This window comes from Syngnathoides biaculeatus, chromosome 7, assembly GCF_019802595.1.
Source record: "Syngnathoides biaculeatus isolate LvHL_M chromosome 7, ASM1980259v1, whole genome shotgun sequence".
NCBI lineage: Eukaryota > Metazoa > Chordata > Actinopteri > Syngnathiformes > Syngnathidae > Syngnathoides > Syngnathoides biaculeatus.
This window is the reverse complement of record NC_084646.1, coordinates 32,279,174-32,306,647: the sequence shown is the minus strand read 5'-3', so window position 1 is coordinate 32,306,647 and position 27,474 is coordinate 32,279,174. Positions and strand designations below refer to the sequence as shown.

At 41.7% G+C, this 27,474-nt stretch overlaps 1 protein-coding gene across 2 annotated transcripts in view; it reads left to right on the top strand.

Moving 5' to 3' along the window:
* Positions 1–27,474, top strand: part of cyldl (cylindromatosis (turban tumor syndrome), like) — a 73,564-nt gene that overhangs the window by 30,917 nt on the left and 15,173 nt on the right. Inside the window, exons 3-11 of one of the 2 annotated variants that reach the window (XM_061825412.1) lie at positions 7,824–8,102; positions 10,367–10,442; positions 10,533–10,702; positions 10,989–11,148; positions 20,091–20,232; positions 22,484–22,594; positions 22,676–22,767; positions 22,834–22,897; positions 22,967–23,099. In XM_061825412.1, coding sequence (XP_061681396.1) covers positions 7,824–8,102; positions 10,367–10,442; positions 10,533–10,702; positions 10,989–11,148; positions 20,091–20,232; positions 22,484–22,594; positions 22,676–22,767; positions 22,834–22,897; positions 22,967–23,099 — 1,227 coding nt within the window. Of the gene's footprint in view, positions 1–7,823; positions 8,103–10,366; positions 10,703–10,988; positions 11,149–20,090; positions 20,233–22,483; positions 22,595–22,675; positions 22,768–22,833; positions 22,898–22,966; positions 23,100–27,474 lie in introns of both variants that reach the window. The other variant, XM_061825411.1, reaches the window with a different exon arrangement.

Below are 27,474 nucleotides of genomic sequence, written 5' to 3'. Positions count from 1 at the left end.
AGGTTCCCCTGCTTAAACCAGCACATGTCAAGGCCCGTCTTAAGTTTGCCAATGACTATTTGGATGATACAGAGGAGTCATGGGAGAAGGTTTTGTGGCCAGATGAGACCAAAATTCAATTTTTTGGCCATAATTCCACTAACTCTGTTTGGAGGAAGACAAATGATGAGTTCCATCCCAAGAACACCATCCCTACTGTGAAGCATGGGAGTGGTAGCATCATGCTTCTTTTTTTTTTTTCTGAACATGGCACAAGATGACTGCACTCTATTAAGGAGAGGATGAGCATGGGCGCGAGATTTTGGGGAACAAGTCAGAGCATTGAAGATGGGTCGGGGCTGGGTCTTTCAACATGACAATGACCCGAAGCACACAGCCTGGAAAACCAAGGAGTGGCTCCGTAAGAAGCATATCGTGGTTCTGGCGTACCTTAGCCAGTCTCCAGACCTAAACCCAATAAACCCGATTTCTAAGTGGGAGAACTTGGAGTATAGCAGGTTGTTCAAATACTTTTCTTCACTGTATGTGGGAAAGATGACGGGATTAAGGTCTTGTATTATAAAATGGGATTCACAATATAGTTAGACATTTTTTATGATATTACATGACTGAAATGGAAATTTCGATGGTCAGATGGAGTGTAGACAAAGATTCCGTCTTAAATCGGTTATTAAGGGAACTGAAATATAGAATTGAGTCATTCTCTTTATGGTACAGCTGGTGGACTTTACTGGAAACCTGACCTGTGCCGGGAATTTCTGTATTCATGACAAATTTTGAATTAGCCAAAAGACACAAAAAGTTGTCATCATACATCATCTGTTGGGTCTTATTTAGAATGTCGTCCATTTCAAGTCCTGAGAGACAGAAATTCCTGGGAACTTTAAGATCTTGACTGTTGACACAGGGCAGTTGGACAGCATGAAGCACGAACGAGGCCTCCAGAAGCCCACGATTATCTGTATGGTCTTAAGCGTGTTCAGTTCCATGTTTTGTCAGCCTCACCACAGCTCGAGCCTCTCCACTTCCTGCTGATATGCAGACTCCTCACTGTCTACGATCAGGCCTATAACTGTGGTGACATCTGTAAACTTCAAAAGTTTGGGCTGTGGCACAAGTGGATGACTTGGTGTCCCACAGCCTCACCTGCTGTGTCCTTCTTGTCAATAAACTAAACCTACTGACACATGGCAGGGAAGAGAGTAAGCTGTTTGGTGATGATGGTGTTGAACACAGAGTTAAGTCTACAAACAGAATCCTGATATGGTGCATGTAAACATCTATTTTCCAACTGTAGCCGCACTGTTGTCAAACAATCCGGCATAATTTTCAATATCTCACTTACAGCCAAATCAACAGAACCAGACACCTAACAAATGATTTACTTGGTTATGCAATTTCACATTTGATAGGTGCTGGTGCTCCAAAAACTCAACTATTTCTACAGAAGCAATTACGGCACATATGAACAACCAACCATTCACACGTTCATAAATATGGGAAATTTAGAATCCTCAATTAACCTATCATGCAAGATTTTGGGAAATGGGAGGTAACTCGAGTAACTGGAGAAAACCAGCGCAGGCATGGGGAGAGCATGCAAACTCCTCACTGGGGAAGCCAGATTTGTAACTGGGTCGTGAGAACTGTGAGGCAAATGTGCTAACCAGTCAAACAACTTGTTGCCAGCACAAGTGCTAGTATTTGTGTTGCAAATTATGAACTATTATTAATATGTTTTCAATTATTTTGCACACCAGTTTAAAAAAAATTAAATAGATTGAACACTGAAATAATTTCTATCATTATCTAGAAATTGTGTTTTTTTAATAAAATTTATTTTGACCCCAAAAAATAAATGGTCCCGGTTACGTTAGATGTTATAAAAGAAAACTCCCTCATCCATTGAACTGTAATCCATTGCTTTAGATCTGAGGATACAAGAATTGTGCCCCTGAGTTATATGGAGGGACACTGCTGTCCATCCTTATAGATAATTATTTTCGGGATGCACCATAAGTTCTTCACGAATTTAATCACACCCATTTTTTTATTTAATAACTCTCTTCAGTACCAGGTATTTGAGAGGATTTTGACCGCTGTTTCAAGCCACACAGATTGTGTTCTACGGTCATATAAACAGGGCACACACCAAAAAACAGACTTCCGTTTTTCAAACAAAAAAGTTTTCTACCTGTTACCATTCTTAAGTACAATCATTCACAACCAGTGGGCTGTGGCACATTAGTTTCCCTTGAGAGGTCTGCTGTGCCGTGGAAAATTATCAAATTCCCCTTAATTGGTCAAAATATTTATTTACAACAAAATGTGTCTTTATTCATTTATCTGTGGGAGTGGCTTTTACCAGAACAAATACATGCCTTTTTATTTGATGACAGTGCATAATTAACATATATGCACTTTTTGACAAATTATTGTTTGTTTGTGTGCCATGAGATTTTTCTAATATGTGCCTTGACTTAATAAAAGATGGGAATCACTGCTTACATTACACAATGTGGAACGTCGACACACTTATCTCTTACCTGTTCTAAATGAAGAAGGTTTTACATCTTACACGACTCATATAAGGAATAGTTCCTGTAAATAGAAATGTCACTTGTTCTTTGTTGTTGTTGCATTGTTGTTTTTGTCCTGTTTTTCATACCATGGTAGCACCGACTGCCGGAAAAAATTTCGAGTGTATTTACACACTTGGCCAACAAAGCTGATTCTGATTGTTTAGTAATTTGCAGTAAAACATGGGTAAGTTATCCCAAATTATACCAAAATTATAAGTTGTACGATGCACTGCTCCTATCTCGTGTCCTCTTTTTATGGGGAATAAAATTGCTCTCAAGCAAATCGTATGGAGAGGCGTGACTTCAGCCCCCTTCTGAAGCCTGTGGCGCACAAAAACATAAAAGGTATAAAACTGTCTTTGGGATTAGGTGATCAATGTTCTAAAAGATGTAAAAGTAAGTTTGATATTTTAATAGGTTTCAGATTAGGCAGTAGGGGTGGTGGCCATACAGTGAGTTCATCTCCCGTTAAACCAGATTTAACACCAGGGGTCACCAACACAATGCCTTACGGGCACCAGGTCACCCGCAGGGAACACATAAGTCACCCTGAGGACCATTATAAAAATAGCACAACTCACTAGTAAGCTGCATCTAAAATTTAATATTATTCTGTTTCCATCCACCCATTTTCTTAGCCACTTATCCTCACGAGAGTTGCAGGAGTGGCGGAGCCAATTCCAGCTGTCATTGGGCAGGAGGATGGGTACACCCTGAACTGGTTGCCAGCCTATCACAGGGCACACGGAGACAGACAACATTTGCACTCACCATCACACCAAGGGGCAATTTAGAGTGTCTGTTCTGTTTCCATTTTTTTAAATGACACTTTAAAATATATTCATTATATATGAAATTTAGATAAGTTTAGGTGACCTCTCACCTACTCTAGTACAAAGGTCAGTATTGTACACATGACAAAACCACTGATATTGGAGCGTAAGAAAGCCGGCGCAGCACAAATGGACACTGAATCCAGTTTCTTACCCCAACAACATGACAGAGAAATGAATGGGAAGAGTAGTTCTTTTTTACAACTCTAAAAGAAGCCTGTGTCTGTCTAACTTGCAGACTGATTTTGTCGACGTCAAAGTGGCACAATGTGGAGAAACACTTAACTACGTGTCGTAAAAGCTACCATCCAAACTACCCACAGGGAAGCCCACTACGGTCAGAAAAAGCCTGTGCGCTAAAGGCCAGTTTGGGGAAACATTATTTTTGCAAGGCTGCCAAAAAAGTCACAAAAGCAAGCAAGGCCACATTTAGAGCTACACATTTTATGATCAAGAAGAAGACATTTTCAGACAGAGGTTGTCAAAGTCCCAAGGATGATAATTTCTAACAGCATTTGAGTACGAGAAAAATGGAACCAATCTAATCTCCATTCCTTTCGACGTGCAACTGGGGGCATCTACAATGGTAAGACGAGTTTAAGCTATGTCTGGTAACTTGGCCGATCAGCTGGACTGGGATCTGGCAAAGTGCAGGTGGTTTAGCATCCAGTGCTTGGACAGCACCAGTACATCGCAGCTGTTGGTTTTTGTCCGGATGGTGCAGAACATCTCCTGACACTACAGCCCTTAAAGACAACTATGAGGGGTGTTCACATTTATAACACGAAGGAGTTTTTCATGCAGAAAATTATACCATTACAAAAGCTGGTTGCGGTGACAACAGGGTTCCTGCTATGATCGGCCGACAAACAGGTTTCATCGCTCACTGTAAAGCTGACCCAGACTTCCCAAAATTTCTGCATTACCACTGCATCATTTACCAGCGCGTGTTATTTGCAAAAGTGATCGGCTTTGGGCACGTGATGACTCCCGTTGTGAAAATCCTAACATCTGCTCCAAAGCAAAATAGCACAGGATTTTCAAGGGGCTATTGGAGATGTCAGCTGAATATGGTGACCTGCTGCTACACACAGGAATCCGTTGGCTCAACAGAGGAAGAGTTTTACATCTTTTTTTTGTCACTTTTGGGTGAAATCAAAGAGTTCATACAGTCTAAAGATGAAGACGTCTCATTGCTAGAGGGCACGGAGTGGACACTTGACCTTAATGGTTTCCCTCTGTCCAGTCGATGCTGAAAGACAACGCTTCTCATCAAAATCATTTGACAAAGTGGTAGAAAAGTACTGTGAAGGCATAAATAGACTTGGACAAAAGTTTAAGAATATGTTTTGTGACCTAGATCAGCTCAAGCCGTATATCTCATTCCTTTCCAATCTTTTCATGAATGTGGACACATGTTTTGCTGAAAGACAACGCTTCTCATCAAAATCATTTGACAAAGTGGTAGAAAAGTACTGTGAAGGCATAAATACACTTGGACAAAAGTTTAAGAATATGTTTTGTGACCTAGATCAGCTCAAGCCATATATCTCATTCCTTTCCAATCTTTTCATGAATGTGGACACATGTTTTGCTGAGCAATTAAGTCCCACATTCAACCTGGATGCTGGATGGGTGGAGATAAAAATCATAACTTTGCAAAATGACCACCACCTCAAAGCCTACCAGGCTGCACCAAACCTTTGGTGCCATGTTGACACAGCATACAATGGTGTATGCACAGCAGCTATGAAGGTTGCCAGCCTGTTTGCTTCATCCTATCTCTGTGAATCAACATTTTCTGATATGAATTTCATCAAGAACAAATGCAGAAAACGCCTCACTGATGCACATCTGAAAAACTCGCTCACAGTTGAGCTATCAAGTTATACACAAGATTACAATACACTGGTGAACAGCATGCAATTTCAGTCTTCCCACTGACAAAGAAACATAACAGACAGCATGGCAATGTTAGGGCAAAGTTTAATTAAAATATTGAAGAATTGTTTTCAGTTTAAGTGTGTTCATGACATGTAACAGTTATAACGTTGTTAAAAATGGCACAGATTTAGTCAATTGAGAACCTAACCAGATGCAAACTCTGGACAATACCTGTCCATACAGCTGATACAGTGAGAAAGGTACAAGATACTCGTAGCGTATTCATGTCATTATTAGTATTAAAGTAATTTAATTTGAATAAAATAACTTATTAACGGGAAGTTAGCACCCATTGCTTCTCTTATGTTGATGTAATGTTTATTTGTCCGAAACATGCAATGGTCAATCCTTGAATGCCACCTAGAGGTCATTCATGTTTGAACTCTTGTCTAAAATGCTCGGGAATAAGTTTAAAGATACCCAAGTATACAATATACAATAAATGAATCAGCCATGTTATACATATTTTATCTGTTCTTCCATTATATTACAAAACAAAGTCCATATCATTACTGTGATCGTACACAGTCCTATTGAAGCATTCTGATAAAAATAATTTTCCCTAGTGATCAATTGTTTCTATTCTGTATTACAAAAGAGCCACCTAAGCACACATTCACTCGTTTATGCAGTTTTCATGCAGCTGCGACCCCCATGAATTAAGTTCATAGCCACACTGCATATTGGCCAAATACAGCATTTATTCGCTGACATAAAAATTCTTGTATATAGAGCTCGTGCACGTGATGTCACCATTTTCATGGCGCCATATTGCCGGTCAAAAAGCTCTATAGAGCTTGTGCACCTGCGTCACCGGAGTCACGTGACTGGCCATACTGCCGGTCAAGCAAAGCATTGTTCAATGCTAATTCGATTTGAGACAACTGGAAAATACGTCTTATAGCACGAAGCCCAGAGTTTTGTCCGATACCGTTAAACATTTAGAATCTGATCATAAACAAAGGTACATGGAAAAATCAGAGACACTTGGCATAGAGGACCCATATTAAATGCAGAAGTCGATGTTTTCGCTGATAAGAAATTGGACTGTTAACCCGCTTCCGCTTGTCTTGGACAACTGGATCTACACATGTATCTGCTAAATCGTCGAGATTTACCAAAAGCGTGTGAAAGCGTAGAAAAATCTGGACGCATCCAAATACTTCGTTGCTGGATGTGTTCTCAATCAAGAATGAATCCCACATAGTGATAGAGTCACTCAGATTTTTCAATATAAAAAAAACAATATTTAAATAAATGATCCCTGGTTTTACACAAACTCACATTCATTAACTATGATTGGAAAAAAATAAAGACAGCGAATCGGCTCCTCTGTACACAAAGCGTGGGGCGGCCACATGTTAAACTTCGGTAAACCTCTCCGTGACACTTTTTTTTTTTTTTTAAATATGCATTGTTCTCAAATGAGTCCAATGCGTATTTAAAAAAATAAAATAAACCGCTGGGATAGGCTTCAGCCCCCGTACGCAGAAGCGTGTTGTGGACAAATGTTAATTTATGTAAACCTCTGTGTGACTGCCAGTTTTTCTTTTTTTAAATACATATTGGACTCATTTGAGAACAATGCATATTTAAAAAAAATATATATATATATATCTGTCAGCTAGAGGTTTACGAAGTTTAACTTGTGGAAACAAAAGGCTTCCATGTATGTTGGGGACGACTCCCTGTCGTTTTTTCGTTCTCAAATGAGCGAACTTGGCATTATAAATATTTCTTTGGAATTTGAGATTGAGACGAATAATTCCTACCTGAAATGTAGTGAATGCTACATAGTTATGTGTATTTGGTTGGGCACCAACCATCACGTTTAATTGCCGAAATCCATCGATCTTTTCTGGTGTTTTCAGCTGGTATTCTATAGAATGACCTCTTTGAATATATGTCTTTTCTGTTGTAGCAACCAACGGCACAACAAGTCTCAGGCTTTGTGAATATTCTGCCCCGGTTCAATGTCCCTCACACTGTCGAGCAGCTCTTTTTGACCGTCAATATCGCGCTGTGAAAATGGTGACGTCGCGTGCACGAGCTCTATTATGTGTTCAGATGGATTATGCCCTGGGAGTCCTTTACAAAACCTGGTACTCTTGGCTGAAAGTTTCATGGTACTTTAGTTTGAAAACCGTTTTATGAAACACGACATGAACTTTTGTTCATTGAACTCATTCAGGTATAACACTGGGAGTAGTTATCTGACAAATTACCTTTTAAAAAAATATTTTGCATCAGAGTTTATAATACATATGGAAATGCTTTAAAGCGGGGGTCTAAATTTTTACATAGTAATTGAACGGAAACTAAATATCTGCAGGATTGATACTACACCTTGAATTAAAGACAACAATGTACAGTATATTGTTTTTCCTTGTTGAATTGAAATACAAGTAGATTGTTTACTTTTTAAGATTAAATGATACATGTGTGCTGTTTTTATTTTTTCAAGGGAGAAGACAAGGGCAAGGGGAACACAGATGGCCGCTACCACAGTGATCCCCTCTTCACTTGTGACAAAGACTGTGGTATATTCGCTCCTTTTTCGAGGGTCCAGCCACGTTGTTTCAACTCCTTTTCACCAGCTGGCCCAGAGTTCTCTCTGCATTTAAAAACAGAAAAGCCAGTCCCAGGTGACAGAGTCACATACTTCATTGAAAACTACTGTCGCTATGGAATGGTGGTGAATTTTCAGGAAAAGGATGCAAAACATTTTGTGTTGATCTCTACGGTGAGTAATCATTTCTCAGCTAAAATATGTAAGCACATTAGATATCTCAAGGGAAATTTGAGTGACAATTTATTTCAATATTTTTGTGGCATATCAGATAGAGGTCTGCTTTGTTTGTGGCAGCTCAAACAGTAGTCAGGAAGCAAACGCTCATCCCCCCCCCAACAACTAACCCAAACGACAAACAGACGTTGCATAAATGTCAGCGCATCATCAAGTTCCATTCCAACAATGTTGTCTGCTCATTGGCAATATGTTGCCAAGATGTTGGCATTAAATCCAAAATTACTATCACACGACGTCTGAACAATTAAAGCTGGAGCATCAGCCAGGGACGGTAACCTCTTCATATTGCTTTGTGATATTTATTCATGTCAAACCCATTTGATTGTACTGTTTGTCAGCTGTTTTGACTCATTCACCACACCGTTTTAACGTCTTAAAGGTTGCACATCTCTCCACCACTCATTGCCTCTCTGCTGACTCTTCCCTACCCTGCCAAGCGTAAACCAAGCGGCACAGGAAGCACTAACAAATAGGACATCAATCCAAAATATTCCCATACAAAACGTGACAATTTAACCAGGATGTTAAATGTCTTCTAATTCCTTATTATCACCCATGCATGATCTTTTATCAATAAACATCTGAACTATTGTAAAATATATATCAATCATTTGGATCCCATTCAAATGTTGTGTGTTTTATCAGTACTTAAACCCCACGTGTCATCCCTATAAACATTCTAAAATAGATATTGTAATGGAAAATACATAGAACATTATTCATTCCATGTCTATACGAAAATATAAATGTGAGCGGAGAGTGCGTCATCCATGGGCAAAGTTGCAGAAGTGTCATTCTGCGATATCCAAGTCGTCGCCATATTAGCTGCGTCCTCCGTCCGTGACATCACCCGGACATTCACAAATGAAAACACGTGGTGCACCCTAACTATGGGAGACAAACGCGCCCCGTCTGACATGGAAATCTCTTTTCGAAAAGGAGAACACCACACAACCGAGTGAAGTTAACGGGGCAATATTACACTATTGTTTCGAGCCCTCGGGGCAATATTACACTATTGTTTCGAGCCCTCGGGGCAATATTACACTATTGTTTCGAGCCCTCGGGGTAATATTACACGATTGTTTCGAGCCCTCGAGGCAATATTACACTATTGTTTCGAGCCATATTCAGATGATATCCGATCACGGCCAAACCGCATCCCTGTCCGTCCGATCCACTTCCGCGGCAGAGATGAGCTGTCGCGGCTCATCTCAGCCAGCCGGTGTGGATTATGATGGAGCCGAGCCATCCTGCTTTAGGGGGGTGTTCACAGACCCCGCAATACTGAGCAACACAGTTTAGCCGGGGCGCTTTATTCGCGCACGCGGCTGAGTGACGCATTCTCGGCTGGGTTCTTCAGAGCCGCCCCCGTCCCCAAAGCCCGACGCGCAGCCTTCGCAGAAGCGGTGACCGCCGAACGCGGCGCCTCAGCCCGTGTGGCTGATTTTCTGCGCCGTGGTAGCATATAATGGAGCCGAACCATGCTGCTTTTAGGGGTATGTTCAAAGGCGCCGGAGTACTTGTTGAACACCGTCGAGCCGGGGCGCATTACTGCCTACCTGTTATTTGGAACCCACGAAGCTCTCGTCCTCTGCACCCGTGCAATTAATTTTTCACAATGAACCGGGTCTTTTGCAAACTTATGAAGGCGAAATCCATTCTTCAGAGTCTTCAAGCAATGTCCAGCAATGCAATGAGCCGGCATTTTGGCTAACACGAAGGAACAACGAGCTACCTTCCTGGAGGTAAAACTAATGGAAACAAACGAGTCCACTAGGTGGCGCCTCTGTCCTGTACGTCACTTCCTGCTTCTTCTCGAAAACAAATCCCTGAGAGAATTTTCATGGCGGGAGTTACAAAAAGCTGTATACGTCAAAATCATGTTTTGTGGTGGGGGGAAAAAAACCGCAGGGGCCCATATTGGCTGACATTTTTTCATTAATAACATACTAAAAATCATCAATTTAATGACAGGAGCCGTTTAAAATCTCAACTTGGTCCAAAAAATATTTCTGTAATAATGAAGTTGTGGCCGTTTTTTCCCTCATCTTTTCAGTGTCATTCAAACAATTTACATTTTAGCTTTGATTGAACAGCATGAGTGTGCTTTATAGGCAGACCTAAATTTTTAACATTAGAAATTCAAGTTACATGTAAAATTTCAGATTGGACTTTTCCTTTTCTCATGTTTTTAGGACACTGATGCCACTGGGAAGACAGGCGAAGTTGAAGTTCCACTACAATTTGTTGTTAAAGGGGAATGGCCTGCTGGTTGGAACATACATGATGAAATCTACAGTTTAATTAATCATATATGTGGACATTTTAATGAAACATTTTTGTTTTTTTTTCCCCCCACAGAGTGTGATCTCATTGACATTTACAATCCTGCAGTGGAACAAAAAATTGATTTGGATCTCAGTGTGAACTCACTGGTGGAAGTGTCCTTGGGAACAGGCAGTTTATATGGAATAATCCGCTGGATTGGCACCCTTCCTGGGCGGCAGGAAATTATGGCTGGACTTGAACTTGTAATGTTTCACTTATGCATTAGTGTGAAATTTTCTCTAATTTGGAATATAACAATTATACTACAATTAAAAATAAATGTATGGTAGAAAAAGCAAGAACTTTTTGCGAGCATACATTTATCAACAAATAATTTCTGTAATATTTTTCATTCATTCATGCTTGGAAACTACTGTATAAATATCTAGGGGTATTATGACTTCTTTAGTTTTAATGTATGATGTGTAAACAAAACTGCAACATTTTTGCTAATGTGAGTTTATCAAATTTTTCCAATATTTTCTACAGGAGAAGGACATGGGAATGAGTGATGGTACCTTCAAAAAAGTGTCTTTCTTCCAATGTCCTCCCGGGAGAGCTCTATTTGTGAAGTATAGCAGTTGCCGTCCTGATGCACGATTTCTGAATGATGGTGACAAATGTGTGTCACCAAAGCATAAAGTGACAGGTCAGCATAGAATGCCCATTGAAGGTCAACCTTTGAAGCATTTCTCTGTTTGCATGTTCTTTTCTTGAATGTTCTCCACATGTACCAATGAAAACTCCAAAGCAAATTTTTGTATTGCGCATTTCATACACAAGCTAACTTATGAGGTAAATGTGCCTCACATGATTAAAAGCATGAAAATACAAAGAAACGAAAACATTTGAAAATAAAGTGTACTCTTAAAATAGCTTACAGTGCAAGAAATATGATTGAAAAGTGGAAGTACTCTAAAACATGAGAAAAAAACCTGGATTTGAAAACATCCGCACTTTGGGCTGATATCACCTTTGTTGGCAACTTATTCAATTTTTGTGCCGCATTATAGCTAAAAGCTGCTTTACCACGTTTGCTTTGGACTCTGCACTTCACTATTTGACCTGAGTCAGTCAATCTCAGAGCCATAGTGGGCTTATGTTCCATTAGCATTTCTTTCATGTATTCAAGACTTAAACAATTTATTGTTTTATAGACAGGAGCAGAACTTTGGTTTGGTGGAACCCCAAAATACAGGAAGTCATTCAAGGAAAGAGTTTAGCAAAGAAGAAGTGGGATACGGAGAAGTCTGAGGAGAGGCAAAAAGAGTACATTGAGATGTGACGTAGGGCAAAGGTAGAGGTGGCGAAGGCTAAACAAGAGGCATATGACGACACCAGATTGAATACGAAAGAAGGAGAAAAGGATCTCTACAGGTTGCCCAGACAGAGGGATAGAGATGGAAATGATGTCCAGCAAGTACAGGTGTTTAAGAATAGCGATGGATATATGTTGACTGATGCCAGTAGTTTGCTAAGTAGATGGAAAGAGTACTTTGAGAAGTTAATAAATGAAGAAAATGGGAGAGAAGGAAGAGTAGAAGAGGCAAGCGTGAATCACCAGGAAGTGGCAATGATTAGTAAGGGGGAAGTTAGAAAGGCACTGAACGGGATGAAAAATGGAAAGACAGTTGGTCCTGATGACATACCAGTGGAGGTATGGATGTAGTTTGGAGAGGTGGCTGTGGAGTTTATTAAAAATTTAATCAATAGAATACTAGCAGGATAGAAGATGCCAGAAGAATGGAGGAACGGTGTACTAGTTCCCATTTTTAAGAACAATGGTGATGTTCAGAACTGTGGAAACTCCAGAGGAATAAAGATGATGAGCCACAGAATGAAGTTATAGGAAAGAATAGTGGAGGCTAATCTCAGGTCAGGAGTATGAATATGTGAGCAACAGTATGGTTTCATGCCGAGAAAGACTACCACAGATGCATTATTTGCCTTGAGGATACTCGTGGAAAAGTACAGAGGTCACAAGCAGCTACATTGTGTCTTAGTAGACCTAGAGAAAGCCTATGACTGAGTACCAAGAGAGGAACTGTAGTACTGCATGCGCAAGTCCGGTGTGGCGTAGAAATATGTTTGAATAGTACAGGACAGGTGGCACGGTGGATCAGCTGGTAAAGCATTGACCTCACAATTCTGAGGACCCGGTTCGATCCCGGCCCTGTGTGGAGTTTGCATGCATGTTCTCCCCGTGCCTGCGTGGGATTTCTCCAGGCACTCCGGTTTCCTCCCACATCCCAAAAATATCCAACATTAATTGGACACTCTAAATTGCCCTTAGGTGTGATTGTGAATGCGAATGGTTGTTTGTCTGTATTTGCCCTGTGATTAGCTGGCAACCAGTTCAGGGTGTACCCTGCCTCCTGCCCGTTGACATTTGGGATAGGCTCCAGGACTCCCCGCGACCCTCGTGAGGATAAGTGACAAAGAAAATGGATGGTAGTACAGTACATGTATGAGGACAGCAGAACAGCGGTGAGATGTGTTGTAGGTGTGTCACAAGAATTTAAGGTGGAGGTAGGACTGCATAAGGGAATCCGCCCTGTGCCCCTTCCTCTTTGGGATACAGATACTTACTTCTGTCCTGAGTCTAGCCTCCACTACTCATTGTGTGGCTTTTCAACTTTATTCCTCTATTGTTCCCACAGCTCTGCAATTGACCCCTCCGTACAGGGCACTTAACCACGCCTCCTGAAGTTACGTCACCCCAGATGTGCTAACCTCAGACAAACATTTAGCAAAAATGGCGGCGCAGGAAGAAAAGACTAGAGCGAAATTGTCCGATTTACCAGCTGATTTCTCACTCGCATTCTTAGCGAATAGTTAAATATCGTTGAAAAGCAGACAGCAGGGCTTCAAGTATTTCAGCGAGGGGTATTTCAATGAATGGTATTTACATGCATATCGACGGAGAAACCATTGATATTAGCGCAAGATCTTTCCGGAGTCAGAGGACATAGAAGCCACATAATATAATATATTATAACCCAAAGACGAATTCGTCATTGACAGTTTCCTATTTTCGTGTTACCTATCACACTTCTGTGCAGAATCTGTATGTGTATCTGTATAGCTGTTTGTGAACCGCCGTATGAAGGAAAAGAAGGCGAGGCTTGATTTACGAGTTGTTACTTGCGTTTTCTTTGTGTAACGTCACGCGCTCCCCTCAATAATTATTCTTGAATTAGTGCCGAACCTACGTAAGTCCCAACCGAGTATGACAATCACTACTTTAGTGTCCTCAAACATCCTTCCTTCAGTCTTGGTGTCTCGGTGCACGTCGAAGGCTTTTAGGACTCGCTAGTCCGGTTTAGCTTAGCTCCCTAGCCGGCAACAAAGAGACACGTTTGTGCAATCAGATCATCGCAAAATATCGCTCAACACAGATCAAGTGTGTCAGTCATTCACATGTAGGTAGCTATGTTATGCAAGCGAAGAACTGCTAATTCATTTATATGAGACATGTATTGAAAATCAAATATAGGGCATATCTTCGTGCAAACATAGTCCGGTTTAGCTTAGCTCGGTAGCCGCCAACAGAGACACGTTTGTGCAGTCAGATCATGGCAAAATATCGCTCAACACAGACAAATGTGTCCATCATTCACACGTAGCTATGTTATGCAAACAAAGAACTGCTAATTCATTTATATGAAACATGTATTGAAAATCAAATATAGGGCTTACCTTCGTGTAAAGATATCTGTTCTGGTTGATTTTAGATGGATTCAGTTGATCATACGATCTACCACAAAGTTTGATCCATCGAAGACATTTTTCATACTCGGTCTTCTGTTCCGGTTGATTTTGGATGGATTCAGTTGATCATGCCATCTTCCACAAAGTTTGATCCATCAAAGACTGCTATTCGTTCTCTCTCATTTTTTTTCACTCATCAATTTCTCAAAGTATTCTTTCCATCTATTTAACACACTACTGGCACCAGTCAACACATTTCCATCTCTACCCTTACTCACCCTTACCTGCTGCACATCCTTCCCATCTCTATCCCTTTGTCTGGCCAGGCTGTGAAAATCCTTTTCTCCTTTCATGTCCAACCTGGTATACTTGTCATTATATGCCTCTTGTTTAGCCTTCGCCACCCCTACCTTTGCCCTATGTCCCATCTCAATGTATTCCTTTCGACTCCCCTCAGTCCTCTGTGTCCCACTTCTTCACTAATCTCTTTTCTTGAATGACTTCCTGTATTTTGGGGTTACACCACTAAGTCTCCTTCTTCCCCTCCTACCAGAAGACACACCAAGTACTCTCCTGGATGTCTCTCTGATCACCTTGGCCGTCGTAGTCCAGTTGTCCAGGAGCTCCTACTGTCCATCGAGAGCCTGTCTCACCTCTTTCCGAAAGGCCACACAGCATTCTTCCTTTTTCAGCTTCTACCATATGGTTCTCTGCTCTACCTTTGTCTTCTTAATATTCCCACCCACCACCAGAGTCATCCTACACACCACTATCCTATGCTGTCGAGCTACATTCTACCCTATCGCTACCTTACAGTCAGTAACATACTTCAGATTACATCGTCTGCACAAAATATAATCCACTTGCATGCTTGTACCTCTGCTCTTGTCGGTCTCTCTATGTTCTTGCCTTTTCTGGAAAAAAAAAATGGTTCACTACTGCCACATCCATCCTTTTTAAAAAGTCCACCACCATCTGTCCCTCAAAATTCCTTTCCTTGATGCCATACTTACCCATTACTTCTTCATCTCCCCGGTTTCCTTCACCAACATGTCCATTACTATCTGCACCAATCACAACTCTCTCTCTGTCTGGGATGCTCAGAACTACTTCATCTAGTTCCTTCAAGAATTTCTCTTTCAACTCTTGGTCATATACTACCTGTGGGGCATAACCGCTAATCACATTATACATAACACCCTCAATTTCAAATTTCAGCCTCTTCACTCGGTCTGATACCCTTTTCACCTTGAAGACATTCTTAGCCAGCTCTTGCTTTAAAATAACCCCATTTCTCTTCCCTTCAACTCCATGGTAAAATAATTCAAACCCTGCTCTTAAACTTGTAGCCTTACTACCTTTCCACCTGCTCTTTTGGATGCACAATATATTAACCTAATCATCATGTCAACCAACTCCTGAGCTTTTCTTCTCATAGTCCCAACATTCAAAGTCCCTCAGCTTAGTTGTAGGCTTTTTGCATTCCTCTTCTTCTGCTGAGCAATCCGCTTTCCTCCTCTTCTTTGTCTTCGAGCCACAGTCAATGAATTTCCACCGATGCTCTGCAGGTTAACGTGCCAGGGGCGGGCATTGTTAACGACCGATCCTGGATGGTATTCTTTAGATGAACGCTAATTTTTGTTTGGCACTGTTTTTCGCCAGATGCCCTTCTTAACGCAACCCTCTGCATTTGTCCGGGCTTGGGACCGGCCTACACACATAGGCCTGCATTGTTTTTTTTGCAAACTGTAATCTGGCTTTTTATGTTTCTTTAGGAGTGATTGCTCAATTTCTGTGGAGGGGCCTTTCAGCCCATGCTGGTGCATAATTCATTTCACTGTGGAAAATGACACTTTCTTACCAGTTTTATCCAGTATCTTCACAATGTCTTTAGTTTTTGTTATGGGATTCATTCACACATTTCGGACCAAAACAGATTCATTTCTGCGACACAGAGCCAGTCTCCTTCCTGAGTGCTGTGATGGCTTGACATTCCTATGATGTTTGTTCTTGCCTATAATTGTTTGAACAGATGAATGTGGCACCTTCAAGCATCTGGAAATTGTACCCAAGGATGAGCCAAACTTGTGGCGCTCCATGATTCTCGAATTTCCTGACTGATTTCTTTTCATTTTCCCATGATTTGAAACAAGGAACCAGGGTGTTTGAGGTATAACCTAAAATTCATCCCCAGGTGTGCCGTCAGTTATCTCGTATGTTGTCAGTTTAGTTATCAGGAGCTTCCATAACCATGACCTCATCAGATGGGCTTCCCCATGTTCTTTAAAGACACATGTACTTTTTGTAGATGTAAAGATTTCAGCGTCAAGAAAATAACGTAAAATTACCTCTCAATATTGTGCCAATTCACAAAATTAATTAATTTTGGGGATCGACTGTCCTGAAATCGATCTTAAACCTGATTTGACTTCAGAAGGTGAGACAAAAAAAAATGTTTTTTGCACAGTGTATTTAGGAGTCTGGTCTCCACTGTACATTTATCGGTGGATTTAACAGCACACATGCGATTTTTTTTTTTTTTTTTTTAATGCAATCCAAGGTAAAAAAAATAAATAAATAACGAGTCAAATCTCCATGCAATCACTGTGAAAAAAGTTAGAGACCAAGAGAGAGACATGTCACACTATTATTGTTAATTATATAATTACCGGTAGTTATAAAATAGCCATTGATTAAAGTCTGCAATAAAGAACCAACTTGGGCCAGAATCAGTCATCCAGTTTCAAGTCTTTAATCATTGAATAGCTGAGATAATGCAGGAACATGAATCCAGAGGAAGGGACCCTTAGCCACATATTGACTGAAGCCTTTTGTGTCATATGTCCAAAACATACAGTTGCCAACAACAGGCAGCAACAACACTTAAGCAAACAAAAAATAGTATAATATATACTATAAGCCTCCGTTGATCAAGGTTGATGGCGTGACATCGTAGTTATTGGTGGAGCAGCAATATCTGTGACTGTGAAGAACTATGCAAGAGTGACCGTCTCTTTGACACTTGTTGCACGTGAAGGATGGTGCTGGTCGGTTGGAGTTGCTTCGCTCCTTTCTCTGCAGCAGCCTCCATCAGATTTGCTTCACCCGTTTTGAGGTGCCGAGTTAGGGCCTCGCTCCACTTTGAGCGGTAACTGCCAGGCTCTCCCCAGGTCTCTAGGTTCATGTTAGTAGTCTTCAGGTCCCTTTTTACAATGTCGCGGTAGCACAGCTGCGTTTGTCCTGTCGCCCCAGCAACCAGCTCACCCTACAGGATGTCTTTGGGAATACAGCCATCTTGCATTCGGTGGACGTGGCCGAGCCATCTGAGTCAGCGCCGTCAGAGCGGACATCCTGTGTACATCCTGTGTCGACGGCTGCAAGACAGGACCTCTGCCATTGGTCACTTTGTCCTGCCAGGAGATTTCGCAGTATGCTGCAAAGGCTGCATGTGTGAGAGCTGTGCAGTTTCCTCTCTTGCCTGGCGTACATTGGCCACTTTTTGCTGCCGTAGAGCAGCGTGCTGGTGACACAATCGTTGTGCACCACCATCTTGGTATTGATCGACAGCGTGGGGTTTTCCCAGACACAAGTCACAAGGCGCACAAGAGTCATGGCTGCGTTCCTGATCCTCTTGTCAAGTTTCACATCTAGGGAGAGGTTGTCATTGATGGTTGAGGCGAGGTAGATGAACTCATGGACCACATCGAATTTGTACTCATCAACAACAATGGGCGGCGGTATCTCGGTGCCTTGTCCCTGGATGTTGCTTTTTTAGGTTGATTGTAGGCCTGGGAGAGATGATCCATTAGGGACTGGAGATTGTGCTGAGTGTGAATTACTACAGCAGCGTAATCATCGAACAGCATATCTCTGATGAGCACTTTGCGACCTTGATCTTGACTCTGAGACGGGCAAGATCGAAAAGCCTGGCCAAGTATGGAAGGTAGATGCCTTCTGTTGAGGTCAGTGTGAAGAAAATTATGAACAGGGTGGGGGAGAAGACCCAGCCTTGTTTGACTCTGCTACAGATGCAGAAGGGCTGCAGGCTGAAGGGTGTATCACCTTTCATGTTGGTGTGGGGCGGCATAGTCGCTCAACTAGAAAACGTTGGCCTCACAGTTCTGAGGTCCTGTGTTCGATCCCGGCCCCCTGTGCGGAGTTTGCATGTTCTCCCCGTGCCTGTGTGGGCTTTCTCCAGGCTCTCTGGTTTCCTCCCACATCCTAAAAACATGCAACATTAATTGGACACTCTAAAATTGCACCTTTTGTCGCTGTTGCTGTTTGTCTTGATGTCCCCTGCGATTGGCTGGCAACCAGTTCAGGGTGTACCCTGCATCCTGCCCGTTGAAAATTGGTATTGGCTCTAGCACTCCCGCAAACCTCATGAGGATAAGCAGCTTAGAAGATGGATTTTCTGCAGTATTGGTTGGGCAGCCAATCTTTGGCAGGATCCTGAAAAGGCCTTTTCTGTTGATGAGGTTAAATGCCTTCGTAAGGTCTATTAGTGACGAACAGGGGCATCTGCTGTTCTCTATGTTTCTACAGGATTCGACGGAGGGAGAAGACCATGTGTACCGGTGACCATTTGGCTTAAAAACCAGACTGTGACTCTAGGTTGACACGATTAGCAAGTCTCTGTAGGTGGGCAAGAATAACCCGAGCAAAGACTTTGCTTACAGTGCTGAATTGGGAAATGCCTCTGTAGTTGTTACAGAATAATATATATACGGTGTGCCTTTGCCCATTTGCGGTTCACCCTTCGTGGCCCCGCATATTCGCGGCTTTTGAGCTCCAAGTTTGTTTTTTTTAATATACCATATTTTCATGATCATAAAGGTTTTAATTTTTTTCTCAATAAAAGAGGCGCCGCATTAGACAAGGCACCTGCCAATGGGGTGCACCTTTTGTGCACAATGAGTTCCAACATTTGTAATTGTAGTTGTGTGACTTGTCCAACAAAGTCCATCTAAACACACTGGTTACACTTAGTATGCATGGCAGCAAGTGTTTTAGCATCTATATAAGCTATCGTATGATGGCGCTCACGAAGCAGTGAGGAATAATCCATTTCACATCTGTAAGCAGAAGAACCTTACATTGCCCCACACACTGCTCATGTAGGCAAGTAATTACGGACAATGTTGTACACAGTCACGGTGTCACATTGAAACTAAAATTATCACACTACAGCAAACAGTGTAGCATAAAGACACGCGAAATAATTGACACACAGCATGCACTTCACACCATATTTACGTGCGGCAGTCAGGATCTCCATCGTGCCGCAAATCATGCTGCATGTAAGTAGTTTTAAAAGTGCAGGTTTTGTCAATTATTTTGTGAATCATTCTTTTGTTTTATTATTTGCTAGTTATGCTATTCTATATGCTGTGCTGTGATGATTTCAATTTCAATCTGACACAGTGTGTGTATACAACGTCAGTAATGACCTGCTCCACAGGCAGTGTGTGGGCAATGTAAAGTTCTGTTTACAGATGTAAAATGCATATATTCCTTCCAGCCTTGTGAGCAATATCATATGGTATCTTATATTCACGCTAAAACATGTGCTGGCATGGATGGTGGCAGTGTAATCAGTGTGCATCAATCGTGCATCCATTATTCACAGATTTTTGTTATTTGGGGTGTAAGGAACATAGCCCCCATGAATAACAGGGGGTAACACTTTATTACAAATAATATAATTCATTCACATATTGTCCAGCATTGACATGGCTCTTGACAAATTTAAGATCTAAAGTAGAACAATTCAAATATATTTATTGTTGACATCAAGTGGAAGCCAGCTCTAGAAATCCTTTGAGAATCAAGCGTCTTTCAGATATGGATTAAAATTGATCTATGTAAAATTTACTTCAGACACAGAGAGACAACAGAGTACTGGAAAAATGGATCCTGTTGCTCCCATCACCACTGATCAAGTTGACCAAATGCTGATCGGACAAATGAAGGGGATTCAAGGTCACTGTAACTCTTGCTACATGGATGCTGCCCTCTTCAGGTTAGGACGACTGAAGTGACTGCCTCCTACCAAGTTATATCACAGTAATCCATACCAGAATTCTCTTTGTGTGCAGAAAAAAAGTAACTTTTTTTCCCCCCATCTCTTAATTTTAATGAATTTCTAGCATTTTCAAGCCAGCACAGTGGTCGACCTGTTAGATCGTCTATCTCAGTTCGAAGCACTGGGGTTCAAATCGCAGCCCCGCCTATGTGGAATTGGCATATTCTCCTCATGCCTGCGTGGGGTTTCTCCAGGCACTATGATTTCCTTCCGCATCCCAAAACCATGCATTAATTGGACATTCTAACTTGCCTCCAGGTGTGATTGTGAATGGTTGTTTCTTTCTCTGTGCTCTGCAATCGATGGATCTGCGCAGGGCGCCTAAGCCATGCCTATTTGGCTTTTGTTAGGCACCCCAAGCTACCAATCAAAATGGGGACGCAGTGTGGCCAAAGCATGTTATGAGCGATTCATTAGAGCAAATTCCCGATAGTATTTCTGTTTCCTCAGAAATATTGACAAAGGGTGTACAGAAAGGCCTGAATTACTTCCAACAGGGATATATTCATAATGTCAAGGTTTCCCAAACGGGAAAGCCAGTCAAAGTTTCTGCAACGTGTTGGCTGGTTGTTGTGTGTGTTGGAGTGCTCTCATATTATTGGTTTCATTAAAAATCTACAAGGGCTCAAACTCCAAAACTTTTCTCACGTGCTGTGTGAGCATAGCTGCACGTCTCTGCCACAGCAGTGGAATAAACACAGAAGGTCCAAAATCCAACCAGTATGGATGAGTGACCAACAGAAAGGAGGAAATGAAAACCGAATCTTTGTCAGACGGATATGAACTACAGCTTAAAATAATGAAATAAATAATGAATAATAGTGAAAATAATGAAATGGTCTTTGTCAATTTGTAGTGCAATCCCTTTGTCACATTCCAGGAGATGTTCATCATCATTGTACTTTATAACTGTTACACCAGCTAATTGAGTAACTTACCTTGGAACAGATGGCTTTGTGCTGATTTATCTTTGATACGTTCAGCTGGTCGTGAGGTCGGCGATAATCCACCGTTTGGATTTATCTAAATTGCGCTTTGTGGTGGAAAAGCACACCAGATATCTTCCCAGTAATCTCTCTGGTTAGCGCTCGTCTCCATTACACGTTCCCCAGCCACATCGAAGCACCATATTTCCAAATTGGATATAAGCAGGACTATACACTTGCAATTCAGAGGTTTAAAGTAAGTGTGCGCCTCTTTGTTTGTGGGTACAAGATCCCGGATGTGAATAGCATGGGCGGAGTTCAGGAAATGACGCTCACTGATTGGTCAAAAGGGAGCTGTCAATCATTCTCACGGATCCATCCATTGGATGGGAACCAGTTCAGTGTGTCCTCTGTCTCCAGCCCGAAATTAGCTGCGATAGGCTCTCGCACACCCCTTATGAGAATAAGCGAACTCCGATCATGGATATAGGATTTTCATTCTCTGTACTGACACAAGAAAGACCCCCGGTAATAAACCCGGTGTGAAATAAAAAGTCTGAGTAGTTCTGATGTCAGTGCATAGCTTGACATTGCTTGCAACATTCAAGAAAGTGTATTTTCAAATAATGCCCATTTTCAGAAAAAGAAAGCAGACCTGTCTCTGCAAACATGAGAAAAGCTTGGTATATTCTTGCCTACCTGCAGTCTTAATGTTGTCATTAGGGAATGTGAAAAGAAGAAATGCTACATTCAACAGACTGTAGTGTTCCACTTAAATCGCAGAGGCAACAGTGTCACAGAATTACACATTTATGGAAAATAAATTCTTAAAATAACTTTTTAAAAAGGCAATGCATTTGTTAATACACTTTGAAATATAAATAATGCATTGTTGGCGGCACTGTGATGAAAGTGGTTAGAACGTCTGAGAACCAGGGTTCAAATTCCAGCCCCGCCTATGTGGAGTTTGCATGTTCCCCTGTGCCTGTGTGGGTTTTCTCCAGGCACTACGCTCTCCTCCCACATCCCAGAAACATGCGTTAATTGTGACCCTTGGGTGTAAATGTGAGTGTGAATGGTTTGTTTCTATGTGCCCTGCGATTGGCTGGCGACCAGTTCACGGTGTACGCTGTCTACTGCCCAAGATAGTTGGGATAGGTTCTGACTCTCCCACGACCCTTGTGAGAATCAGCACCTCAGATAATGGATGGATGGATTATGCAGTGTTAATCTAACCTTTTTGGTTATTTCTCGGTTCTCAGTTTGTTTTCATGCTCATCCGTGCTGGATTCCATGTTGTTTAAATCGATACAGCCAGAAAATGCCCCTATACAGAGAACACTGCTCAATGACATCATCAACCCCCTTCGAAGGTGTGTGTCTTTAATGCATTTACCATAATTTTTATTTTTGTAAGGTGAAAATTTTGAGTAATGTGTTTAATGCTTTTCTAGTGAAGGCTTTGTGGAAGGCAGACATATCATGAAGCTCCGACAGCAGCTACAAAACCATGGCTACTGTCAGTCTTTTACCACAGAAGAGAAGGGTCAGTTTTCAATTTCAAGTGTATTCAGAGATGATTTGTTTTTAGTATAACGGTGCTGTTTTTCAGATCCAGAGGAGTTTCTCACTATCATCATGCACCAGATTCTTGCACTTGATCCTCTACTTAAACTGTATGTTACATCCCCAAATATAGAATTTACTTCACTTTTATTTTTCACTAACCATATTGTCTAATTCAGGTCAGCTGGTGGTAAAGTGCAAGAGAGTTATTGCTATCAGATCTTCCTGGAGCAGAACCACAGGCTGGTCCTTCCGACGGTGCAACAGTTGCTGGAACATTCCTTTCACAGTGCAGGGCTAAAGTTAGCAGAGGTGAGATGGGCTTTTTGTGTGATATTTGCCTTGTTTTCTACATTTCTTTACAATATGTTAAAGCAGTATCACTTCCAACAAGTCAGGGGGACATAATTTTGTAACAGCTTAGGAATGTTTAAACCACATAAGAGGAACCATATTACCGCCATCAGTGGTCTTTTTTGTTGATTTCAAAGGTAGACCCAGTGACTAACCATCCTTCTTGACAAACAATTTTAAAGGATATAAAAATTTTTAATGGTGGGTTTTGTTATATTGAGAAGCAAAAGTTTAATCATCTAAGAACTTTTTCCACATTTAATGCGAGCTATAATGTGAACTATTCAAGTGAAAAAATAAGTCTATTCAAACAATGAACATTATCAAACGATAATGATAAAAGGATTTTATACACACCCAACATCCCGAAGTCACTCTCATTAACCCCAATTAATTCTGCTCTTCTGTTATGTTGTCTTATTTTTTTTTCAGTCATTTCCTTTGTTGCACCTCAAAAAAACGCTGTGGTCCCTCCAAAGCTTTCTAAGCATCAGAGTGCTCTAATTGTTAAAAAATAATAGGCCTAGACAAAAAAAAAATACCCCGGGCAGTGCAGGAACCCTCCAAAGACAACTGATATCAAGAGGGTTGATTTGGGATGATGGAAACACAATTGATAATACATTTTAAAACACACGCAAAATGATAAAATAGTCCTCCCAAAAATGAAAAGGAAAATTCATAAACATAAATTGGGGGGGGGGACAATGTCACATAACTGCCAGCCTGTAAAAGTACGTTTTCAGAAATAATGTAAAAGATGTCACCAATTTGTCTCAGCTCCTCAGGCAGGTGATTCCAAGGTTTATCAACTCTAATGTAAAAGGCTTTATCACCTTTCCACATTTGATGGGGTATTGTAATTGGTGATAAAGGTAATAGTTTAATGTTGAGTATTTCAGCCTCCTTCCTGTTTGCTTTTCTGAAGAATGGGGATTGGACTGGATTTTCTTTTTCAGTTTTCTTTTTAATAAAATGTATGACATCTGAATCTAAGATTTGAAATCATTAAACTGTGTGCTTAAATTGAATCATTTAAAATACTTTATATGTGGTAAGGTTTTCATTTTTATTGTAGCTATTCTTCCCGGTCATGACATAGCCAACTTATTCCAGCGTCCTAAATCAGCGAAGAGTTCTTCAGGAAGTGGTGCATAATCCCCAGAACATCACACCACGGAGTTGTCCGGGGAGCATCTGAATCGGATGCTCCCCGGACACCTTATCTGGCTCCTCTTAATCTGGAGGGGGAGCAGTAGCTCGACTCAGACCTCCTCCCACATGACCAAGATTCTCAACCTATCACTAAGGAATCTGTGGAGGAAACTCATTTCAGCCGCTTGTATTCATGAACTTGTTCTTTTGGTGACAACCCACAGCTCGTAACTAACCGTGACGGTTGGAACTTAGATCGAGTGGGAAATTAAGATCTTCGCCTTTCAATTTAGCTCTTTCTTTGCCATGACGGACCGATAAAAAGTCCACATCACTGCAGACGCTGCATCGATCCGCCTGTCGATCTCCCCTTCCATTCTTCCCTCACTTGAGAACATGACTCCAAGATACTTGAACTTCTCTACTTGGGGCAGGATCTCATCCCCGACCTGGAGAGGGCACACCACCCTTTTCCAACTGAGGATGATTCTCTCAGATTTGAAGGTGCTGATTCTCGTCCCAGCCGCTTAACTCTTGGCTGCGAAACGCTCCAATAAGATTTGGACATAACGGGTTGATGAAGCCAACAGAACCACATCATCTAGAAAAAGCAGAGATTCAATGCTGAGGCCACCAAAGTGGACTCCCTCTACGCCTCGGCTGTGCCTAGAAAATTATGTCGGTAAAAGTTGTAAACAAACTGAGACAAAGAGCAGCCTTGGCGTAGCTCAACCTTCACTGGAAACGACTTACTGCCGGCAAAGCAGACCAACGGCCCGTATCAGGGGGTTCAGTACCCCTTTCTCCCGAAGCACTCCCAACATAATTCTCTGAGGGACACGGACACCTTCTCCAAGTTTACAAGCACATGTGGACCTGTTAGGTGATCTCCCATGTAGGGTGTAAAGTTCTTCCACGTCCAGGACCAAAAAGCAGAGATGACATCCTGAAGCCACCAACCCAGATCCCTTCTATGCTTCAGCTGTGCCTAGAAATTATGTCCAGTAAAGTTACAAACAGAATCGGTGACAAAGGCCAGCCTTTGCATGGTCCAACCTACACTGGAAACAAGTGCAAGTTACTGCCGGCAATGAGCCTCTGACACAGTTCATACATTAACAGAACCCTATGAGGGGATTCAGGTGAACAAATTCTCCCGCAAGTCGCCAAAACACTTGTAGACTTTATGGGTGCTCTCCCATTCAAAATTGCTGACTCTGCCTAGACTGTAAAGTAGTTCACTATTTCACGGCCAGGACCAAACCCACATCGCTCCTCCTGAATCAGAGATGTTGCGATTAAATTATTTCTCCAGAACTCCTGAATAACCTTACTGAGGAGGCTGAGGAGTGGAATCCACCCATTTGGAACACATCAAGAAGGGGGCCCAACAACCCAGTCTAACAATCCATAGGCATTGGCCCTGATTTCAATGCGATTTTGGAGAGCCGTGCCAAGCAGGACAGCCACACAACATCTAGAGTCTTTAGGAACTCCGTGCGGAACTCATCCACCCCAGTGGCCTCCCCACTAAGAAGTTTTTTAACCACCTCGGTGACCTCAACCCCAGAAATTGGAGAGCCCGCCTTTTAGAACCCAGACACTGCTTTCTCATGGAAACCCGTGTCCGTGGAATTGATGGTCTTTAAAGTATTGTCCCCACCGACCAGGCAGGCGAGTGTAAGGTAAACTAGGAAACGAGACTGTGGCGGAGCAGCAATCATTGTTAGAGTTCTGTGTGCTGCTTAAAAGAAACTAGTGCAATGTGCCATTGGATATAACAACCAGTCATCCCTCACTCATTGAATCACATTGCAAAATGCCACAAACTGAATAACCGTATGTTATACTTTCAATCGAGACTGCATCACCAGTGCACAATTGCGCACACGCACAGTTTTGAGGGACCATTGGCTGACGGGTTTTTTTTTTGGGGGGGGGGGGGGGGCACGCAGTCCCACGATCCACAAAGACTGCCTCGCGATCGACTGGTCAACACATTGAGAACCCCTGCTCGAGCCGGTTCAAGGGGAGGCCAATTTAACTATGTAATAAATCCGTTGTCAATTATTCCAAAGTTCCACATCACTTCATGAGGTTTGAAGACTAAAATAAATGCTAAAAACCATTCCCAGTGTGAAGAACCGTTCACCTTGTTAGCCGTCTTAATTTTTGCATAGACCTGGGTCAATGCATCGATCGCAAAGGTAGTATTGGTCAATCGCATGACCGTGTGATGGGGAAAAAAAAAAAGACATCAGCCCATCATCCATCCAGTCGCTTGATTCAGGTCAATGCAATATGTCAATCACAATCTAGTGTTTAATCTCAAAGGTAGAACGTTCATGTGGGCTTTCATCCTCACTATCAAATTTGTAACTTCACTAACAGTCTGTTTGACCAATCTTGCCTTTTTGTTCCTTTTCCTTCACTGCTGCTAACCTTTCTTGGGACCGATGCCAAAAAATACCGGCAAAATAACAAAACCCAATCTTAAGCACTCGCAAAGATGCCTCCTCACACAATGAGCATGCACTCACGTGCTTGAGCAAGAGTGACTGGTTGACTCAAAGTGGGAAACAGCTTGTCTCAGCACCCACTCTATGTGCGTTCGCCATCGCTACGGTTGAGTTGGCTACCTGGTCATCAAGGGTTTAACTTTGCTCTGTGCTCGAATAGAAAGAATTGAATCAAAAACTGAGGCAATTTTTATGCAGATTTTTTTTGCTTGAAAACTGATTTGTAAAGCCACCAAGATGTTCAAATTCTGAGGTTTCTCTGTATTCAAATTTTTTAAATTCTTTTTTTGGGGGGGTTGGAGGGGGTTTCAGGCTAGCATGGTGTGAGGACTTGTTCAAGCGTTTGCCTCACATTTCTGAGAACTGGGGGTAAAATCCTGGGTCCGCCTGTGTAGAGTTTGCATGTTCTCCCTACGCTTATATGGGTTTTCTCCGGACACTCCGGTTTCTTACCACATTCCAAAAACACACATGGTAGCTTTTTTAAAGTCTGTAATTTATTATGGGGAAAAAAAATCAACCACCATTTGCTGGAGACTTTTGGGACAATACTATATGGACTACCGAGATAAAAATCTTATCTTCCTGAAGGGTTTGTGTCTCCTTACAAAAGGCCTAAATGAAACAGCATTTCAGTGGGAAAAATATATAATCATAAT